General features: G+C 53.1%; 1 protein-coding gene across 5 annotated transcripts in view; it reads right to left on the bottom strand.

Moving 5' to 3' along the window:
• The window catches only part of FOXP4 (forkhead box P4), a 52,094-nt gene that overhangs the window by 24,083 nt on the left and 10,743 nt on the right, over positions 1-17,268 (bottom strand). For all 5 annotated transcript variants that reach the window (XM_054569343.1, XM_054569346.1, XM_054569345.1 and 2 more), the window contains exon 2: positions 10,316-10,547. In XM_054569343.1, the coding sequence (XP_054425318.1) occupies positions 10,316-10,531 (216 nt within the window). In that variant the 5' untranslated portion in view covers positions 10,532-10,547. The remainder of the gene's footprint in view (positions 1-10,315; positions 10,548-17,268) is intronic.

Here is a 17,268-nt window from a genome sequence, read left to right as displayed (position 1 = left end):
TACAAGACTTATAGGAAAAAATGACATGGGTTTGCAATCTTCACTCCCTGCTCTGTGCTCCGACTCACTCGGGGCCCTCCCTTCCCCAGGGCCTCCGCTTTAGACCAGATCAAAGAGCCAGCTAAGACCTAGGCCTGGCCAAGGCTGTCCCCTTCTCTGACTTCTTACTCTTCCCCACTCGCTCTTTCTTCACACTGACCCAGTGCCTGCTTCGTGCCAGGGACCATGCTAAATGCTGAGGACGCGGAGGAACAAGCACACGGCCCTTCCCAGGGCTCACAGCTTGAGGGCTGGGGATGACAGCTGCCTGTCAGAGACGGCAGTGGGGCGGGCACCGGGTGCCCGAGCCCAGAGAAGGGCCCCTCGGCCTGGGGAAGTCTGGGAAGGCCTCCGGGCGAGGTGGCAGTCTAACTGGGTCCTGAAGGGCATGCCAAGCGCAGAGACCCGCACACTGCAGAGGAGTCAAATGGCCCAGCGGGTCAGGAGACCTAATCGTTCCCAGGGGCAGAAAATCGAGTTGTGTTGGGGGCAGTGGTGAGAGAGGCTGACGGGGGCCCTTAGGTCCGCAGGGTCTGAATTCCAGGCATTTTATTCATCTATTCTTTCCTACCTTTGCTCACGCATGCTCCTGGCCACCCACTGTGTACGGGCCCTGTGCTTGGAGATGGCGAGGTGATGATGAACTACATAAGGTAGTTTGTGTGGTTTGCCCTGACCCAATTTAGGCATTTGGGTACCACCTAAAAATCACCCTGTAGGTACCAGGGGCGGGATAACGGGCAGACCCTGCGCCTGGGATCCAAGCTGCCCTCCTTGGATTGCCTGGACGCGTCCCTGACAGCTCACTGCTGCTCCACTCCCCACTCCTGCCACTGTCCTCACTGCACGTCCAGACCTCCACCCAGAATGCCCTCTTCCAGATGGTCGCCCAATGGATCAAGTAGGGCTGAGATTTTGCAAAGCCTTACTGAGTCGTATCCGCCACTCTGGTGCATGAAGTCAGTGTCTGTCTCTGCTGGCTGCTGGCACTCGGGTCAGACACGTCGCTGGACGGCTCACCTCCCAGGGATGTGGGAAATGAAGGCCCCACCACCAGCCTGACAGATCCGGACCCACTTTCTCTGATGATGCCAACCGGGTTGTAGCTTCCTTGAAACACAGATGTCAAATGTATCTGTGGGCCCCAGCCGCCAGCACACAGCAGGCACGCTAGAGAAAGTCGCTGTAGTCTCGGCTGAGCGTGGGAGGCAGACACAGGCTGACACAGAGTTTAGGAGCTAGCATCTGGAGAGTGCCTGGCAGTTTTCAAAGCACTTCCATGAACATTTATTTAGTTGAAGCTTCACAACCTTGAGCTGGGCAGGGCAGGTATCATTGTCTCCGTTGTAGAGATAAGGAAACTGAAACCCAAGGTCCTATGGCCAGGAGGGAAAATCCAAACACCTCTGGCTGCCCAGCCCCCCTCTCCCCGGAAGGGCCGCTGTGGTCTCATGCACAGCCTGGTGAGGCCTGTGGATTCGCCCCTGCCCCCCCTCCTCCAGCCAGTCTAGTGTTTCAGCGGTCTGGGTGTGAAGGGAGGTGAAGCTGGTTGAGGTGGGGAGAGAAGACCAAGAAAGGAACCTCTAGGAAAAAGGTAGGTTCAGTTTCCCTTCCCTGGGGGCCACAGGTACCCAAACACAGTCTTGGGTGGGCCAAAGGCATTTAGAATCCCACACCAGGAGAAACTATCATGGAAGACCTGGTAAGGAGGAGGAAGAGGGGGCTCAGTACAGAAACCAGTACATGGGAGCCATTTGGCTTCTTAAACCTCATTTTTCTCCTCCCTCCATCCCACCGGAGTGAAAACCAGATGCCCAGCTCTGTGGTTTTGAAAGTAAGGACTATTTTTCCTCTAAGGAAGGCAGGATGGGTCTATTCAGTGCATGGACTCTAGTCAAAGAGATCTGGATCCAAATCCTGGCTCTACCACATACTGTGTGACCTTGGATAAGTCCCTTGACCTCTCTGAGCCCATTTCTTCCTGTGCAAAATAGGAATAACCCTGTACTTAGCTCGCAGAGTCGTTGTGAATGGTATATGAGACAACATACATGGAATACTTAGCAGAGTGCCTGGCACCAAGAGGGTCCCAAATGGACATTAACTATTGTCACAATATATGCTTTGCCTTCCCAGGAAGGTCCTGGTCATTTGTCCTATACCACCCAGAAAGACTTGGTAAGCAAACCCTCTTCCAGCCTACACCCCCCACCCCCACCCCAGTCCCTCTCAGGCCTAAGAACTTAGTCTCGGTCTCTCACTAATGAAGCTGAACTCTCCTCCCCCCATTGCCCATTCAGAAGTCATTAGCAGGATCTCCACAATTAGGAACAAATGGCTTATAACGGATGGCATCCAGGGAGGGCCGCTGGGATGGAGGGGAATAAAGCTAGAGTTTTGAGGGCGACAGGGAGCTGCCACGAAAAGAAAAACAAGTCTTGAGACAGAAGGGTCTGTCATCTCCTCATTTCTGTCTCTGAGAATTCAGGGAGGAAGGGCAGGTACCCTCTTCGCAGAAGCCAGGTGCAGGGCTGTTTACCAGGCTGCAGGAGAGCAGCTCTGTGCTGGGGTCCCAGTCTGAGAGTGGCGGGGGGAAGAGAGGGAGAGGAGAGAGTGTGTGTAGGGGGGTAGGGACGTGGTTGGTGCTCACAGAGACAAGCTTGAAGGGCTGACCTCTGAGAACGGAGATGCAGAATCACACAGACCACGGCCTGGTGAACTAGTGTTAGAGGGAATCCAGTGTTGCGTTTTCCAATTGCTCGTCATGCTGGACTTAACTGTGGTTCATAATGTCAATTTAGTGGGTTAAAAAAGTCGGAAAAAATATACACACACATTTTTTAAAAATTAGAGTTACTAGGTAAGCATAAGGATTGTTTCATATAATTGTGTCTGGGACTCCAAGTAAATGTATTTCTCACTGTAGATCTCAAGCAAAAAGGTTTACAAAGCACTGATGTAGTTCTCTTTATAGATGAGGAAATGGATATCTAGATGGGCAGTGACATGCCTGAAGTCTCCGTGGCAGAAACAGACCCTGAGTCCCCTGGGTCTGACATGGAGTTCTCCTGCCAGGAGCTGGCCAAAAGGGATGGAGGATCCCTTAGCGAATTCTGGTTGGATTTGGACTGTGGTGACAGGTAGCCAAAGTAGACAAACTCCGAACTCCTTTTGTCTGCACCTAGCTAACTTTGGCAAAATTGCGATCTAAACTGGCTTGAGCCCTGGCAGGTGTGGCTCAAGCACTGGCCTGTGAAACACAAAGCTCGCCAGCTTGATTCCCAGTCCGGGCACACGCCTGGGCTGTGGGCCAGGGCCCCGGTTGGGGGCGTGGGAGAGGCAGCCATGTCTCTCACACATTGATGTTTCTTTCCCTTTCTCCCTCCCTTCCCCCCTTTCTAAATAAATAAATACATAAATAAATAAATAAAATCTAAATTGTCTTGATAACTTCAACTAGGGGCTGGCTAGATTTAGGGGTATGGGCACTAGGAAGGTTGTTTGGAGGGGCTGGCCCATCCCAGACCTGAAGAGCACTCCCAGGAAAGCCCATCACCCATACACCCTGGGCCACTGTATGACTTTCTCTTCATTTATCAGTAATTTGGCAAGTACTTATGAGGCCCCATAAGGCACTGGCATGACTCTAGACACTGCAGGCTCAGTGTATATGCTTTAACAGGGCTCATGTTCCCATGAGACGAGACAAACACTAAAACAAAGGTAAGCAAGCTGTAAGAGGGCGGTAAGCGTTACACAGAGGCTAGCTGCCTGGCTCCCTGGGGTGTATGGCCGAGGAAGGCCTCTCTGAGAATGAGGAGTGTGTGCACGGTGGAGGAAGAGCTGGCACAAGAGCCCTGGGGTGGAGTGAGCTTGGGGTGCCTCTTGGACGGTCAGCGTGGCCAGGTCAGGCAGCCTCAGAGAAGGCCCCAGAGATGAGCAGGGACCAGGTCATACAGGGATAATTGTTTTTTATTTCATTCTATATACTTGAGGAAAAATTTCTGGAGGATTTTAAGCAAGTGAATATAAGGAATTAAGGGAGTGGTACTTTCCTAACCTGGAGACAGGAAACAGTAGGTGCTTAATAGTGGCTTGTTGATTTGAACTAAACAAACAAACAAAATCTCTCCATCCACTCCTTGAAATGCAACTCCTCCAGGGAACAGAGAGTAGAAGGAACCAGAGTAGAGGAAAGGGGCACAGGGAGAAAGGTCAGAGGTCAGCGGTTCCAACCACGAAGAGTGCTGACCAGGGGAGATCCAGGTACTCCACCTGCCAGGCTTTGTCCTCCAGCAAAGAGATGTACAAATGAAATGACACAGAGGAGGGGACAAAGAGGGCGGGGGAGTGGAGACCATAAAACCCCCGAAGTGATTCTACACCTTTTTCCCTTGGGGGAAAAAAAGCTTTTTGGAAAAGGCTGTAAATTTTTTTTACACCAACCTCATAAAAATGACATCGGTGCATTCGCAAATTAGAACCATTAAAATGAAAACCAGCAAACGCGTTGATACAGACAGGCCCACGTGGGTGGGAGACACACAACCTGGGTGCACTGCCTGATTTCAGGGCCCCTCTCCTGCCAAGTGTCTCGGAAACGCCCCCTCTCTGCAAAGAACTGGCCTTTGCCCGCTTCAAGTCGAGACTAGGCCAGCGATGTTCAGCCATGTGCCACGGCACACTGGTGCGCCATGAGAATTTTTAAAACATGCAATACCTGACTCTTAGGTCAGAGGCACTGACCTCCTTTCCCTTAGACTGTCAAATAAAAAAATCACAACAGCCAACACAATAGCCGTCTGGTGTGAACAAAACTATACTTATTTTTTGTCAGATCGGCAAAAAATTTAATATATTTTTTGGTGTGCTGCAGAATTTAGTAATTAGATTATGTGTGCCATGAGATGAAAAAGGTTGAAAATCGCTGGAATGGACCGATGAACCCAACAACACTGCAAAGGGAAAGACGCCTCAGAGAGGACCCCTGCGGTGACTGCTCTCAAACTCTGTGGGCTTAGCGCCCAGGGAGCCCAGGGCAGCCCCTGCAGCCCCCTGGGGCCCAGACCAGCTGGGTGGGGGCGCTGGAAGAGGCACGGCCTGTGAATTTGGCGTGTCCAGAGGCACCGAGTCTGGGTGACAGAAGACACTGGGACGTCGAGGGCCGTGGTGGTGGGGTGCGTCCCCGCGCTCCCCCGTGTTGCCTCCCTGGCTGCTCTCCACCTCCTAGATGGGGGATCCTTTCTGTGGGTTCACAGGAAGCGGGTCTTAAGGAAGCCTGGGTCCAGGGCCCCCGTGAGCCCAGCCAGCGCCTTCACACTAGCCACTTCTGCAGGAGGTAGGATTTAAAGTGGGGGCTGTGGGTGGCAGGCAATTTCCTTCTCACAATAGAGGTGCTCCCCTAGGAAAAACACTAACTTACCCACTGAGGGGTGGCCCTGGGGTGCGGCCCTCCCCACTTCAATCCTTCACCCTCAGAAGAGGAAACAGGCAACTCTCCCTTTCCCCAGTCCCCAAACTCCTGATCCAGAAGGATAAAACCTCTGGCATGAAAGGAGGCTTAGAGAGGAGAGAAAGCTCAGAGGTCTCAAAATTTCATATCATAAGGGAAGGGTGGCGGTAGAGTGGCTGATTATTTTCTGGTCCCAAAAAAGCAGGGGCCTGGGGACCCCCTTCCCAGACTTGGGCCCTCTCTCCTACCTCCCCCCCCCCTCACTGGAGCTCCCTCCTGGGGAAACTTCCCTTTTCCTTGGACTGAGAGGCAGGGTGGGTGCAAGAAGGGGGGTTAAGGCCCTCTCTCCCGCTGGTCCTCTCACAACCCAGCCCCCCACTCCCCTGACCCCTACTCCCAGGCAGAGCAGGAAGGAATACTTTCTAAGGATTACCCTGCAGCTACAGGAGAGGGGACTGCACTGATGGGGAGTTGTCTAAGTGTCCCCTCTGGGGAGCCTGGTCCAATGCTCCCTCCAGGCCCCCAGCACGTCCTAAGGGACTCATCCCATGGGAAGGAAAGAAAAGGAGAGAAGGTGTAGGACTATGTATGAAAGAGCAGAAGCTGGGGCATGAGAGTGGGAGTTGCAGGACTGAAAACGTGGGCCCCAGACCTGAAACCAAAGGCAAATGTAGATAGCGTGTGTGGGGAGGTGGTGGTGAGGGGGTGCTAATTCACCCGAGGCCTCCCCTTCCGCCCCATCCCCCTAAATAGCTTGGGCAGAGGAGAGCCAGATGGAAGAGGAAAACAAAAATCTCTTCCATTCTTCTTTTTCCCCTGGCCCAGTTCCCTAACCCCCCCCCCATCTCTTTGGAGGGGGGGAGTTAAAAGCCCATTAAAGTGCAGAGCCCCCCCAACCTCGTCCCCCACCCCAACCCTTTTGAATCTCCTCACAGGATGTGCATAGGGTGGGATTTGGCCCCGGTTGCCACAGCAACTGCAGTGGGAGTTCCCAGACGCTAGGCAACCCCCCTGTGACCCTCGCTGACCTGTCACCCGCACAACCTGAGGACAATAGGAGTGCGGCTCTGGAGGCCCAGGACGCCTTTCAGCGCAGCAGCCCCGCCAGCAGCTATGCAGTCCCCACTGGGCCTGCTCGCCCGCCCGGCCCCAAGTCTAGCTCTCCTTGACCAGGGCACCCAGGCTGGCCCGCAAGATCTCCGCAGGCCCTCCGCCTCCCAGAAGCTGGCACACACTTCTCCCAGCTCTCACTGCGCCCTAACAGAGAGCCCAATGGGTATCTGTGCTAACCCCGAGGAAACTGCACACACTGGGAACATTTTCATACAGGTGAAATCAGATTAAAATAAAAGGCAAGGGCAACCTTCGAAGAAAAAAGCCATCAGAGGGGAACTATTGCGGGGCGGGGGCGGGGGGGGGGTGAGCAAGGAAGAAGGACTTTGCCTTGGTGAAGGGGATTGCTGGGCAGCTGGTATGTCTGCTAGGTCTGGGGTATTCTTTAACAGCAGCTGGGAAATCACCAACTCCAGCTGGCCGACAGGGTCCCTGGCGCAAACTAAGGTTCGAAGTGTGTCTGCTGAACGAACCCGTGCGCCAAGGCCTACCACACTCCCCATGCATTTTGCGCGGGGTAGATTCTCCATGAGAGGATAAGACTGGAGACTCTGGGAAAGCCCAAGGACAGAGTGGGCAGACATGTGTGGCTCTGCCACTCACCTAAAAGTGTGTTGGGAGGGGGAAGCGGGGAGCTAGGTGCTAACTGCCCCAACGGGTGAGCCAGCTAGGGACCCTTTCTCCATGAGAGGGGCCTGGCAGCCAAGCTATGTCCCCCCCACCCCCAGCCCCAGCCTCTGTTTAAACAAGCTCTGGCCTGCTGTTGCATGGAAACAGGCGCCTGCTCTTGTTCCAAAGTGACGTGGCTGCCCTCTTCAGCACTGTTTGTTTCAGCCTAAAGTCCTGTCACCAGTTTGACTTCTGACTCGCCCTGTTTATCTCTCTCTCTCTCTCCTCTGTCAACTCATTACTCCCAAAGGCCAAGCTTGCGTTTGTTTCCAGGGCTTGTTTACCCAGAGCAGAGGGACAGGGACCAAGACACAGAACGACAGAGGGAGAGGGCCCAGTGTACCGCCACAGACCCCGCCCCGCCCACAGCAACCTCCTTCCTCTGGAGTGGCTACTTAGGCCAGTTAACAGTGTTGCTTCTCTATTTGTTTGTTTCCAGAGCCCTTTTAGGTTGGGAATGGAGTGCCCTCATTCACGCATCAACAGACATTTATTTAGCACCTACTATGACGCAGGCCTTGTTCCTTCCATTCCCTAAAGAGGATTGTGTGAGTGACAGGAGCAAAAAGGAGGCTATGCTGAGCCCTGAACTAGGAACTGGGAGACCTGGGACATCTGGCTGCAGCCTTCACCATGTCACCTGGACAGATCAGTGCCACCTCTGGCTACCCCGTCATCTGTGAAATGGGAATAACAACAGCAAACCCCCCAGACAATTATATGACGCAACCTATGGGAAAGACCCAAAGCAGCAAACAGACAGAAGGTATTTGTTTGTTTGTCCTTGAAGGACTTCCTGGTTGGGACTGAGAGGGAGGAGGAACCCACCCGGTCAGGCTCTCTTTCCTAGAGCTGTGTTAGCTCACAAATAGTCAGCAACATTTGTTGCTGAGGGCCAGGAAGTGTTACCCCTGAAACTTCCCCCCAAACCTCACTCATATATCGGGGGGTGGAAGGATGGCCTCCAGACTGATTTCATTTTAATTGAAAATTTTGTATTTTTAATTTTGCAGGGCTCTTTTCATAGTTTGGAGCCAAGAAAACCGTTTTTAAGTCTCAAATATTTTCCTTGGCCCCGGGCACTACGCCCATGGTGAGCCCAAATGGATAAAACAGCCCTCTGCCTGCCTCCAAATCTCCACCCCAGTTTATTTGTGAAACAGATATAGGATTTTCCAGGACTTTGGGATATTCCCCAAAACAAACAAGAATAACTGGAACGTGGAATATAGACGGTAAAACACGGCATGTGTGCAACGCAGAACGGAGAAACCTGATCGGTACAGACAGTTCTGTCTCTCCCCACCCCACACATCTCCCCAATTATCCAGATATCTGTTCACTCTTCACTTTAAATAATTTTTAAAAGACATTTCCAGTTTCAGGTTTTTTCCTGCCCACCCCCTACCTCCCATTCAAAACTTTTCATTGCTCTGTCTGCATAGAAGTGTGGGAGGGGAAGCGGCCCTTACAAAATGGGTGGCCTTGAAGCCTCATGGTGGGTGTATTTTGTCATTATTTTGATAAGGGGTCGGATTTTGCCCTTTGACCTTCTGTCCCCGGTAGATGTCGCAGACGCTGTGGGTCTCTCCCCCAGAGATTCTGCTTAGGAAGGCTTGGGAGATGCAAGAAAGCTCCCAAGGACCATTTCCCTGGGGAAGAAAGACGGGCCCTTCCCACTCAAGCCACCACTGCTTGTAAGAAGAAGTGATTTTTGAAGCCCTTAGTTCTGTTCACATCCACAGCCCACGTGTACAGGGGTTTCACACCCAAACTGCCCCTGATCCTAACAGCCCTGTACTGGAGGCACCGAGGCGGCCAAGGTTCAGGGAGGCCCAGTACTTGGCCAAGGTCACACTAAGGGGCAGGCTAGGACTCAAGCCAGGGCTGTTCCATTCCCGTGTTAGTGCTGGCTGACCAGCTCAGCGCAGGGTGCCCAGCTTCTGACCGTGCTGCTTCCTGTCTGACCTCAGGCCCCAAGGAATGGGGTGGGAAAGGCCCCCTAGGGGCTATGGCATGAGGGGAGGAGCCCCAGGGTGACCCCGGGAGACAACGTGAGGGCAACACATCTCTGCACATAAGGCAGGGGTCGGGGCACGGAGGGCAGGGCAGGCAGGACCTGAGTGTTCCTCATTTCCAGCAGAGGCCCCCAAGGGCCAGTGCTACCAGCAGTGATTCGAGGAGCAAGGAGTCAAGTAAAAGGAGACTCTCAAGGCCGGGGCTGGCTAGGCCGGTTCTCCTGAACTTGTCAAGCACGATTCTCCCTGTTTCCCGGGTGGGGCTGGGACCTGGGGCCCCTGTTCTGTCATCACTCAACCAGGCTCCCCACCCTAGGGCCTCTTGATCTGCACAACAGCTGGTTTTGAACTCCTGAACTCTGCAGTTCAGGGTGGGAATGATGGAGGGGAAGAAAGCGGATATAGACAGGGGTTCCCACTCTGAGCCCTAAAAATGGAGGCCTGGCTTTGCCTCTGATTCTTGGCCTTTTCCCAGCTGTTTTGGGCTGGTGGCTGGAAGTTTAATCTCTGCACAGCTTGGGTCAGGGGCCCAGGCAGAGATGGGGTTGGGGGTGGGGATGCTTTACAATACAAATAAACTGGAGATACCCCCTATGTGCACAGCTCACCCCCTTTCCCAGTGAACATACTTCTAAAACAAGGATCTTTCCCCAACCCTGTTAACTCAGCCAGTATGCGGGAGAGCCTGGTGCCTGGCCATTGGAGACGCACACCCTCAGGACTGCTTCCCAGTCTGTCTATCCTGGTGGGCCTTTCTGAGACTGTTCTAAGCTTCCGAATCTCAGGACCCAGAGTCCCACTTCTTTCTCTTGAAAATGCAGCTCTACCTTTGTGTTAAGGGGCCACCAGAATGGGAGGGCTCAGAGGGAGTCCCTGGAGGCTGGACCCTCCCAAGAATGTTCAAGTGAAGCTGCCTGGCCCTGAGCCGTGGCACCAGGTGGCCAGGATGGAGCAGGAAGAAGCCCTGTGTACCCCTCCCCCGTCCCCAGCGGCCGGCCGAAGAGGGGACCCAGCTCCTTCCTACCTGTTGCTGCTGGAAGTGCAGCAGATCCGCAGGGCTCATCTCGCCGTTGCTGTCCGCTCCCGCCGCTGCGTCCCTGCCTGCGCCGCCTCCAGCGGTGCCCGCAGCGACTGCCCCGCCGCCGCCACCACTGCCATCGGCCTGCCCGGAGAGGCTGCCCACACCGTTCTGACCAGAAGGAGCTGACCTGATTGTCTCCGAGGCGGATTCCACCATCATGTCGCTCTAGCGGGACCTGGAGCGGGAGGAGAGACATGGGGGAGGGGCTGAGCTCCAAACTAGACAGGCAGGGCAGGTTCCACCCAGGGTAGCAACTGATGGCCCTCAACAAACCGCCCCAATACCCCCACCTAACACCGCCACCCCAGCCCTGGGGCATCCCCTCCTCCTCTTCAACTTCCTGGGGGCTACTTCTGGGACCCCTCTTAGGGCACAGCCTCTCCCCGTGTCCTGCTTCCCCAAGAACCCAGTAAGGGGCAGCTCCAAACTGAAGATGTCCCCTCCCCCCAACTTTTCCTTGGCTGGACTTACAGAAGACCTCTGCAGAGGAAAGACGGCAGGCAATGCTTATGCCCCCTAAACCTGTTATGGCCTCTCTGTCCAGGCCAGGGCTTGGGGGCATGGGGAGAAGAGGGGAGAGGGTTCTGCAAGGACTTAAAAGCAGAGGAGCTATTGTTCACTGGGACTCCCTATAGAGCTGCAGCCTCCTCCCCCGTTGGCACAAACACCTGTAACAGCCATTGTGTTTGTTCCTCTAGATGGGGGGAGTTCCCCCAGGGCAGGGGGCCTCCTTAAAGAGTCTCTGTCCCCAGGGCACAGAGGCCCCAATCAATGTTTGTTCCTTAGCAAGAATGGCTGCCATTTGTCCAGCAGCTACTGGGAGCCAGACTCAGAGTGGTGGAGCTGTGCAGCAAAGGCAGCTGTGGTCCCTTTCTCTGACTGTCCATTCTAAAGCTGGCAGGCTAGTGTCTGGCCAAAAGTAGACACTCAGTAACATTTTGTCTCCACAGGCACCCCATGATTCCTAAACGCTGAGAGTTATTACCATCCTGACTTGACAGATGGGGAAGCTGAGGGTCCAGGCTATGGGAATTTATGGAGGCAAGGAGTCAAGGCCTGAATCCTATACCCTCCTCCCCCCACGCCAATTGACACCCATGAAGCGGTAGAAACATCCCCAGAAAGAGAGAGGGTATGTTTGGGAGTGTTAAGGGTAGTAAGGAGAAGGAGGAGGCCTAAGCTTCTTTCTACAGCTTATGGAGGTCCCACTATTTCAGGGGCTTGTACATATAGTCTGTGATGGCGGGGCTTTAGCTTGTAGAGCTGCTCTCAAAGTCTGGGATGTCTCAGACCATCCCCCAAGGCCCTTTGAGAGGCACGTGGATTTCAGTAAAATAGGACACAACTGGTATACACCACTGATCCTCAACACACATCTTAAACTCCCTAAAACTCAGTTTCCTTGTCTGTAGAAGTAAATACACCCCAGCCTCCTGGAGTCCTGTAAGGAGTAAATAAAACACATACAAACCACCAAGCAGAAGCAGCTCCAATCAACCCCTTCTTACCTGCCCTATTTGTAACGGTAAAGACCCTGAGAATGAGAGGTCAAAGATTTGGCCCAGTTCAGAGAGATCAGGGGCAGAAGCCACGGAGCAGATACCGGGGTCTGTAGAAACCAGCCAGTGTTCTTTCCTCCCTTCTTGATTCCCCTTTGGCTTAAGCAGACCCTACAACAACATGGTCTCCCTGACCCAAAAGGTGGATGATGGCTTTGCAGGTAGCAGATTAGAGAAACTGCTGGAAGAGAATGGATTATCTCCTTAGTTCCTCCCCAAAGTGGCAGCTCCCAAGAGCACTACCTCCTGCCTCCAAATCCTCTCCTTGCACCTCAGGAAGAACTCTTTGCCCCTCACTCTACTGGGTCTCTGTTTTCTCCCTGCTGGGAGCAGAAACCGTTGAAGTGAGGGTATTGGGGGATGGGAGAGAGAGCTGCTAAGGGTCCATGGGAAGCCCACCAGTTCACATGTGCCACATCATTGCTCGATGGCCTCTTTTCCTGGGACTCTAGATGTCTCTGTCCCAGTGGATCTGTGTGGCTTCCTCTGCGAACCTGTGCTGCTGGAAGGTCCCATGTTTATACATTTCTCTGTGTGTTCCCAAGGAACATTTCTCGTGTGTCCCCCTCCACTCCCCAGCCAACTGCCATTCCTGCTCCTGGGTTCTGAGGAGCTGGGCCAGGGGCGAGGGCAAGGTTGGGGGTGATGGTTCGGAAGAGATTGAGCACTCGGTCTCAGGCCTTAATGGCCATGTCAGCCAGAGGGCCAGTGGCTGCCATATGATGGATGGGGTGCGCGCCATCCTCCACCCACCAGAGCACAGGGCTCCAGGCCCCCCCCCACCCTGATCCCTCCCAGCAGCCCACAGAGCACCTTCCCCCACTCCAGCCTGGGCCACAGCTACAGGAGGGGGATGGGGAGTCAGCAGGGGCCCACTCTGCTCTTCCTCTCTCCCAACACTGGCCCTGCTGGGGGTGGAGAGCAGCTGCCTGCCCTGATTCCAAGTCTAGCTTCTCTGAGATCTGAGAACTCCTGGGCCCCAGGGGACAAAGACCAAAGCCTCAGGGGTGTGTGTGCCCAGGAGAAAGAGAATCCAGCAGTTACTTTCCTGGGGTTAGAATGAGGGCCCTCCTTTCAGCACCCCCCCCCCCCATAAAGTTGTAGATCAGACAGCAAGTTTGGAAAAAAGGGAGAAAAAGGAAGGAGGATGCAAACAGAGGTGTCCCTTTCTTTGCTGTTTTTTTTTTATTGGGGGGTACATAGCGACACCCATTGAACAACATAATTGCCGCAATGTGGCGTGTAATAATAGCTATTCAAAGGCCGATCATTCATATTAAACAGGGTGAAGCAAGCCTCTCATTTGCATGCTTGAGATTATATGCATTTGAAAAGTCATTTCCGCAGGGTGTATGAATAGCATTAATTCCCGAGTGGCACACTCTGCACCCTCCTGGGAACCTCACCTTCTTCCATGCTCCTGCAGGCCCAATATGCACTGGGCCCTTCAGGGCTGGTGCTCCCAAGGGATCTCTGAACCCTCACCTCTGCCCTCTGAGGATGAGAACACCAGTGGCCTCACACCTCCTGCTCACCTCTCCACAGGGTGTTGGCAATAGTACTGGGGTGTTCCCTGCACTGTGGGTAAGCAGCCTCTGGGTGCCTGGGGCCCAGCCAGCTAGGGGTGGGGTGGGGTGGAGTGCTGGAGGTAGGCCTTGATATCAGTGCCCTGTAACTGCAAGGGTGTGGGGTGTAGTGAAGGAAGCCAGTGTCCATGAGAACCTAGGCCTTGGCTAGAGAAGGCGGGGGCCTGGCTGTGAAGCAGCCGGAGCTCAGCCATAACCAGCTGAATATTTTGCCTTTCTCCTTCTGTGGGCCTGAACTTCCCCAACTCTACATCCAGAAATGGTCTCGAAGAGTGTCTTCTGACTTCGAAGCTCCAGCAGTGAAAGTCCTGGTCCAGCATGTGGACATGAAGCCACAGTGTTCTAGCAGCTGGAAGAAGCTAATGATGGTCCCTTTGAGTCACAGCTGTGGTCTCTTTCCCAAAGGGCTCCACCCAATGTAGACTTGAGCTTCTTGCTTAGGTACTGGTGGGGGCAGGCCTGGCACCCTCCAAGAACTCCCTCCTCCTTTTACCTCACTCCATATGCTCCTCCCCAAGTCACTCATTCCCTCAGCAACGAGCAGCTGAACACCCATAGAGGAGGAGAGAAGCTCCTGGAATCAGACCACTTGATTTCAAGGGCCTGCAGTGGGACCTTGGCAAGTCACTGCCCTTTGCCTAAGTTACTGGGTAGTTTTTTGTTTTTGTTTTTTACAGCATGTATTGGAGTGGGAAGATTAGGTCTTTCTAGGACTCAATAAATTGAGACCCTAACCCCCCACACCCCAGCCTTCCCAGATCCCTCTCCTACCACGTGTTGGGACAGGGAAGGGCAACTGTCCAGAAGTTATTTTAGGTGATCTAGGATTTCTGTCTGGGGCTCTGATCCCACCCTTAGGCAGGTCCTAGCCTCCCATCTTTCAAGAGTTCCCCTTAGGTGGGCAGAGCATCTCAGAGCCTTGGGCCAGGCCTCGATGTTCCTGCAGATGCCCCTGCCTTCAGAAGGAAGGAAGGAAGCTGGGTCAAAGCCACAGCCGCCTCTTCCGCTCTGGGGGAGTCTGTGGGCTGCTGGGGGCTCCCACTTCCCCAGAGGCTCCTGGCCCTTCTAAGAACCCCGGCGAGCAGGCCCACAGTAAGGGACGCCTCGGAACCCGTCTGGGTCAGCCGTGTCTCTCCCTGGCCGGAAGTGACGAGTTCCACTTACCTTAAAAACCAAAGGCTAGGGTGCTTTCCCAGGAGGGGAGAAAGGATGGGGAGCCCTACCCGCGGAGAAACCTTTGTGCCTTTTCCGCGGGCCCATATGGTGTAAGAGAGTATTAATTACCGTAGCTTTTTAATTAAAAATCGCTTAATCTGAGCCGTAACATTTGCCACGACACCCTGCGCCTCGCCGCGAACCCGCGCCGACCGCCTGCCCTGCCAACTCATCAATTAATTTTTATTGACGTTTTCTTCCCCAAACAGGCACAATACCAGGGTTTTCCAATTAACACCTCCGAGATCTCTAATTAGTGCAATTAACAGGCTGATGGATGCCCGGAGTTTACCCGCGAGCGAGGGAGGGAAGGAAGGGGCGGGGCAGCCCCCAGCGTGCTCTCGGGGCGCGAGTCTAGAGGGCGCGCACGTGCACGCGCACAGCTGGAAGGGGGCGCACACCCAGCTCTTCGGGAAGCAGGGAAGGTGAGGTGTGTGACTACAGGTAACCTGTATCTGGCAAAGATGGTGGTTCGAGTTGAACTAAGGAGGCGCTGTTTCCAGCCCTCCAGAAATCTGTAAATCTAGTGGAGCTAGCTGAAAGCCTGAGATTAGAAACTGGAAAACCCAGCACCTAGCCTGAGCTTTATCACCAACTTGCTGTGTGACTAGGACCAAGTAAACTCCCCCCTTTTCTTCTCTAGATATTGGGGAAAATTGGACTAGATGTAGCTATTTATAATGTATACTCCTATCAACTTCCAAAAAAGGTTGTGCAGACTGCCATGAAAGACAGATTAAGATTCTTAAAATATAATATCATGGGGTGGTAGGAAGGGAGAATAAATGGACCAAAACCTTAAGCCAGAAGATGTCACACTTGAGAGCATCAGAATCACGTTGGAGGACTTGTTAAAACACAGGCTGCTGGAGCCCCGGGCCTCGGGTTTTTGATTCAGTGGATCTGGAGTGGGCCTGAGAACTGTCATTTCTTAAACAGTCCCAGGTGATGCTGATGCTGCTTGTCCAAGGCAAAAGGGATAGGGTTCTAAGAACGAGCACTGACTTGAGTTATGAGCTTCCTGGTGGCCAAAACCGGATGACCCATCTCCAAGGTCACTCATTCACTGAACATGGATTGAGCGCCTGATTACGCCAAGCCCTGAGATCCTATCTGTGGGAAACTGAAATGTGACCCCTGCCCTAAGAAGCCAGTGCAAGTAAGTGTCCTAAATGCTTTGCAGGCAACTGGTTATGATAGAGATCCTATTCTCCTCCCCCCCCCTTTTTTTTCCTGAGTAAATCTGGCATTTGCCTTATTGACAATTTAGCCACTAGTAGAGTTTAGGCCATAAACCAAGTCATTCTTCTCTCCCCTCCAACATCTAGCCAGGAGCATATTTCACTAACAATGACCCTTCATCCATTCATTGGTTTGACAAATATTTAAGCACCTACAGTGTGCCAGGCTCTGTGTATGCAGACCGGAACAGAACAGGACATAGGCTCTGCTCTCCTGGAGTTTAGGTCCCCATGGGGGGCGGGAGGGGGGGTGATAAGGGCACCAATAAGTAGATAAGCTCAAATAAAATAAATTCTATCAAATGTGATTACAGAGAATAAACAGGGGTCTCTAATTTAAATGGACGGGAGGGAGCAGGGCAGCCTTTCTTTACGAGGAAATGACATTTATGCTTAGAAATGAAGGGTAATAAGGTATTGGCAGAATGTCCATTGAATGCAGGGGAAACAGCATATGTAAATGCCTTTTTTATAAGAGGTTGCCAGTTTCAGAGTTTTCTAGGGCATACATGTGGGTACCACAGAGAAAAGAGCAAAACTCCACCATATATTTTCTTTCTCTTTTCCTTTCCTTCTAGCTATTCTGAGATCAGATCTTAACTTGTGTCAAGGACATAAAGCAGAGGGGCTTCTCGGGCTCATAGGCACTGGTGTTACAAGTAACCGAAGGATGCTTCCCAACTGTCATCCAAAGGCCCAGGGACCCCTCTCCCCACCCCCACCCTCCCAGCTCAGCTTGGGCACCAAAGACCCACTGGCTTCAGGCTTCCAGATAAGAGGAGGGCTGGGGCAGCACCCTCTCTTAGCCGTGGCCTTCCCTGGCCAGCCACTCATTTGCCGTTCTACCTGCTGACCCTTCTCTAGACTCTTATGACCTTTGTGAGCTCAGTGCTTACAGAGCACTGAGCAGTAAGGTCACCAGTCTGAGCCTTGGGTTCCTTATTTGTCATATGGGGCTAATATTGATAAACGTGCCTTTCAGGGTTGTGGTTAACAAATAAAATATATTGTGTGAAGGTGTTTAGGAAACAGCAGTAACCATAACTATGGGGGCCCAGAAGATCCTGCTACAACCCAACTCTGAGTGGGCTATGGTTTAAAAATTGATCCCAGCCCTTGGTTTAGTACTTGAGGCAAGTAAAGCAGGACCCAAGGGTTAAAATGTCTCTACAGCTCAAAAATGGGACCCCAAACTAGAGCAGGGTCGTGGGTCACATGACTCCTTGGCTCTCTGAGCAGTCCAGTGGTTTTTCTCCCCAAGCAGATGGGGCTCCCTGAGTTCTAGAAGCTTAATC

Source organism: Pteronotus mesoamericanus, unplaced genomic scaffold (genome assembly GCF_021234165.1).
Source record: "Pteronotus mesoamericanus isolate MK-2021 breed Mesoamerican mustached bat unplaced genomic scaffold, CSHL_Meso_final contig_20, whole genome shotgun sequence".
NCBI lineage: Eukaryota > Metazoa > Chordata > Mammalia > Chiroptera > Mormoopidae > Pteronotus > Pteronotus mesoamericanus.
Note: the sequence above shows the minus strand (reverse complement) of the source record. Positions and strands in the feature narration are given on the sequence as shown.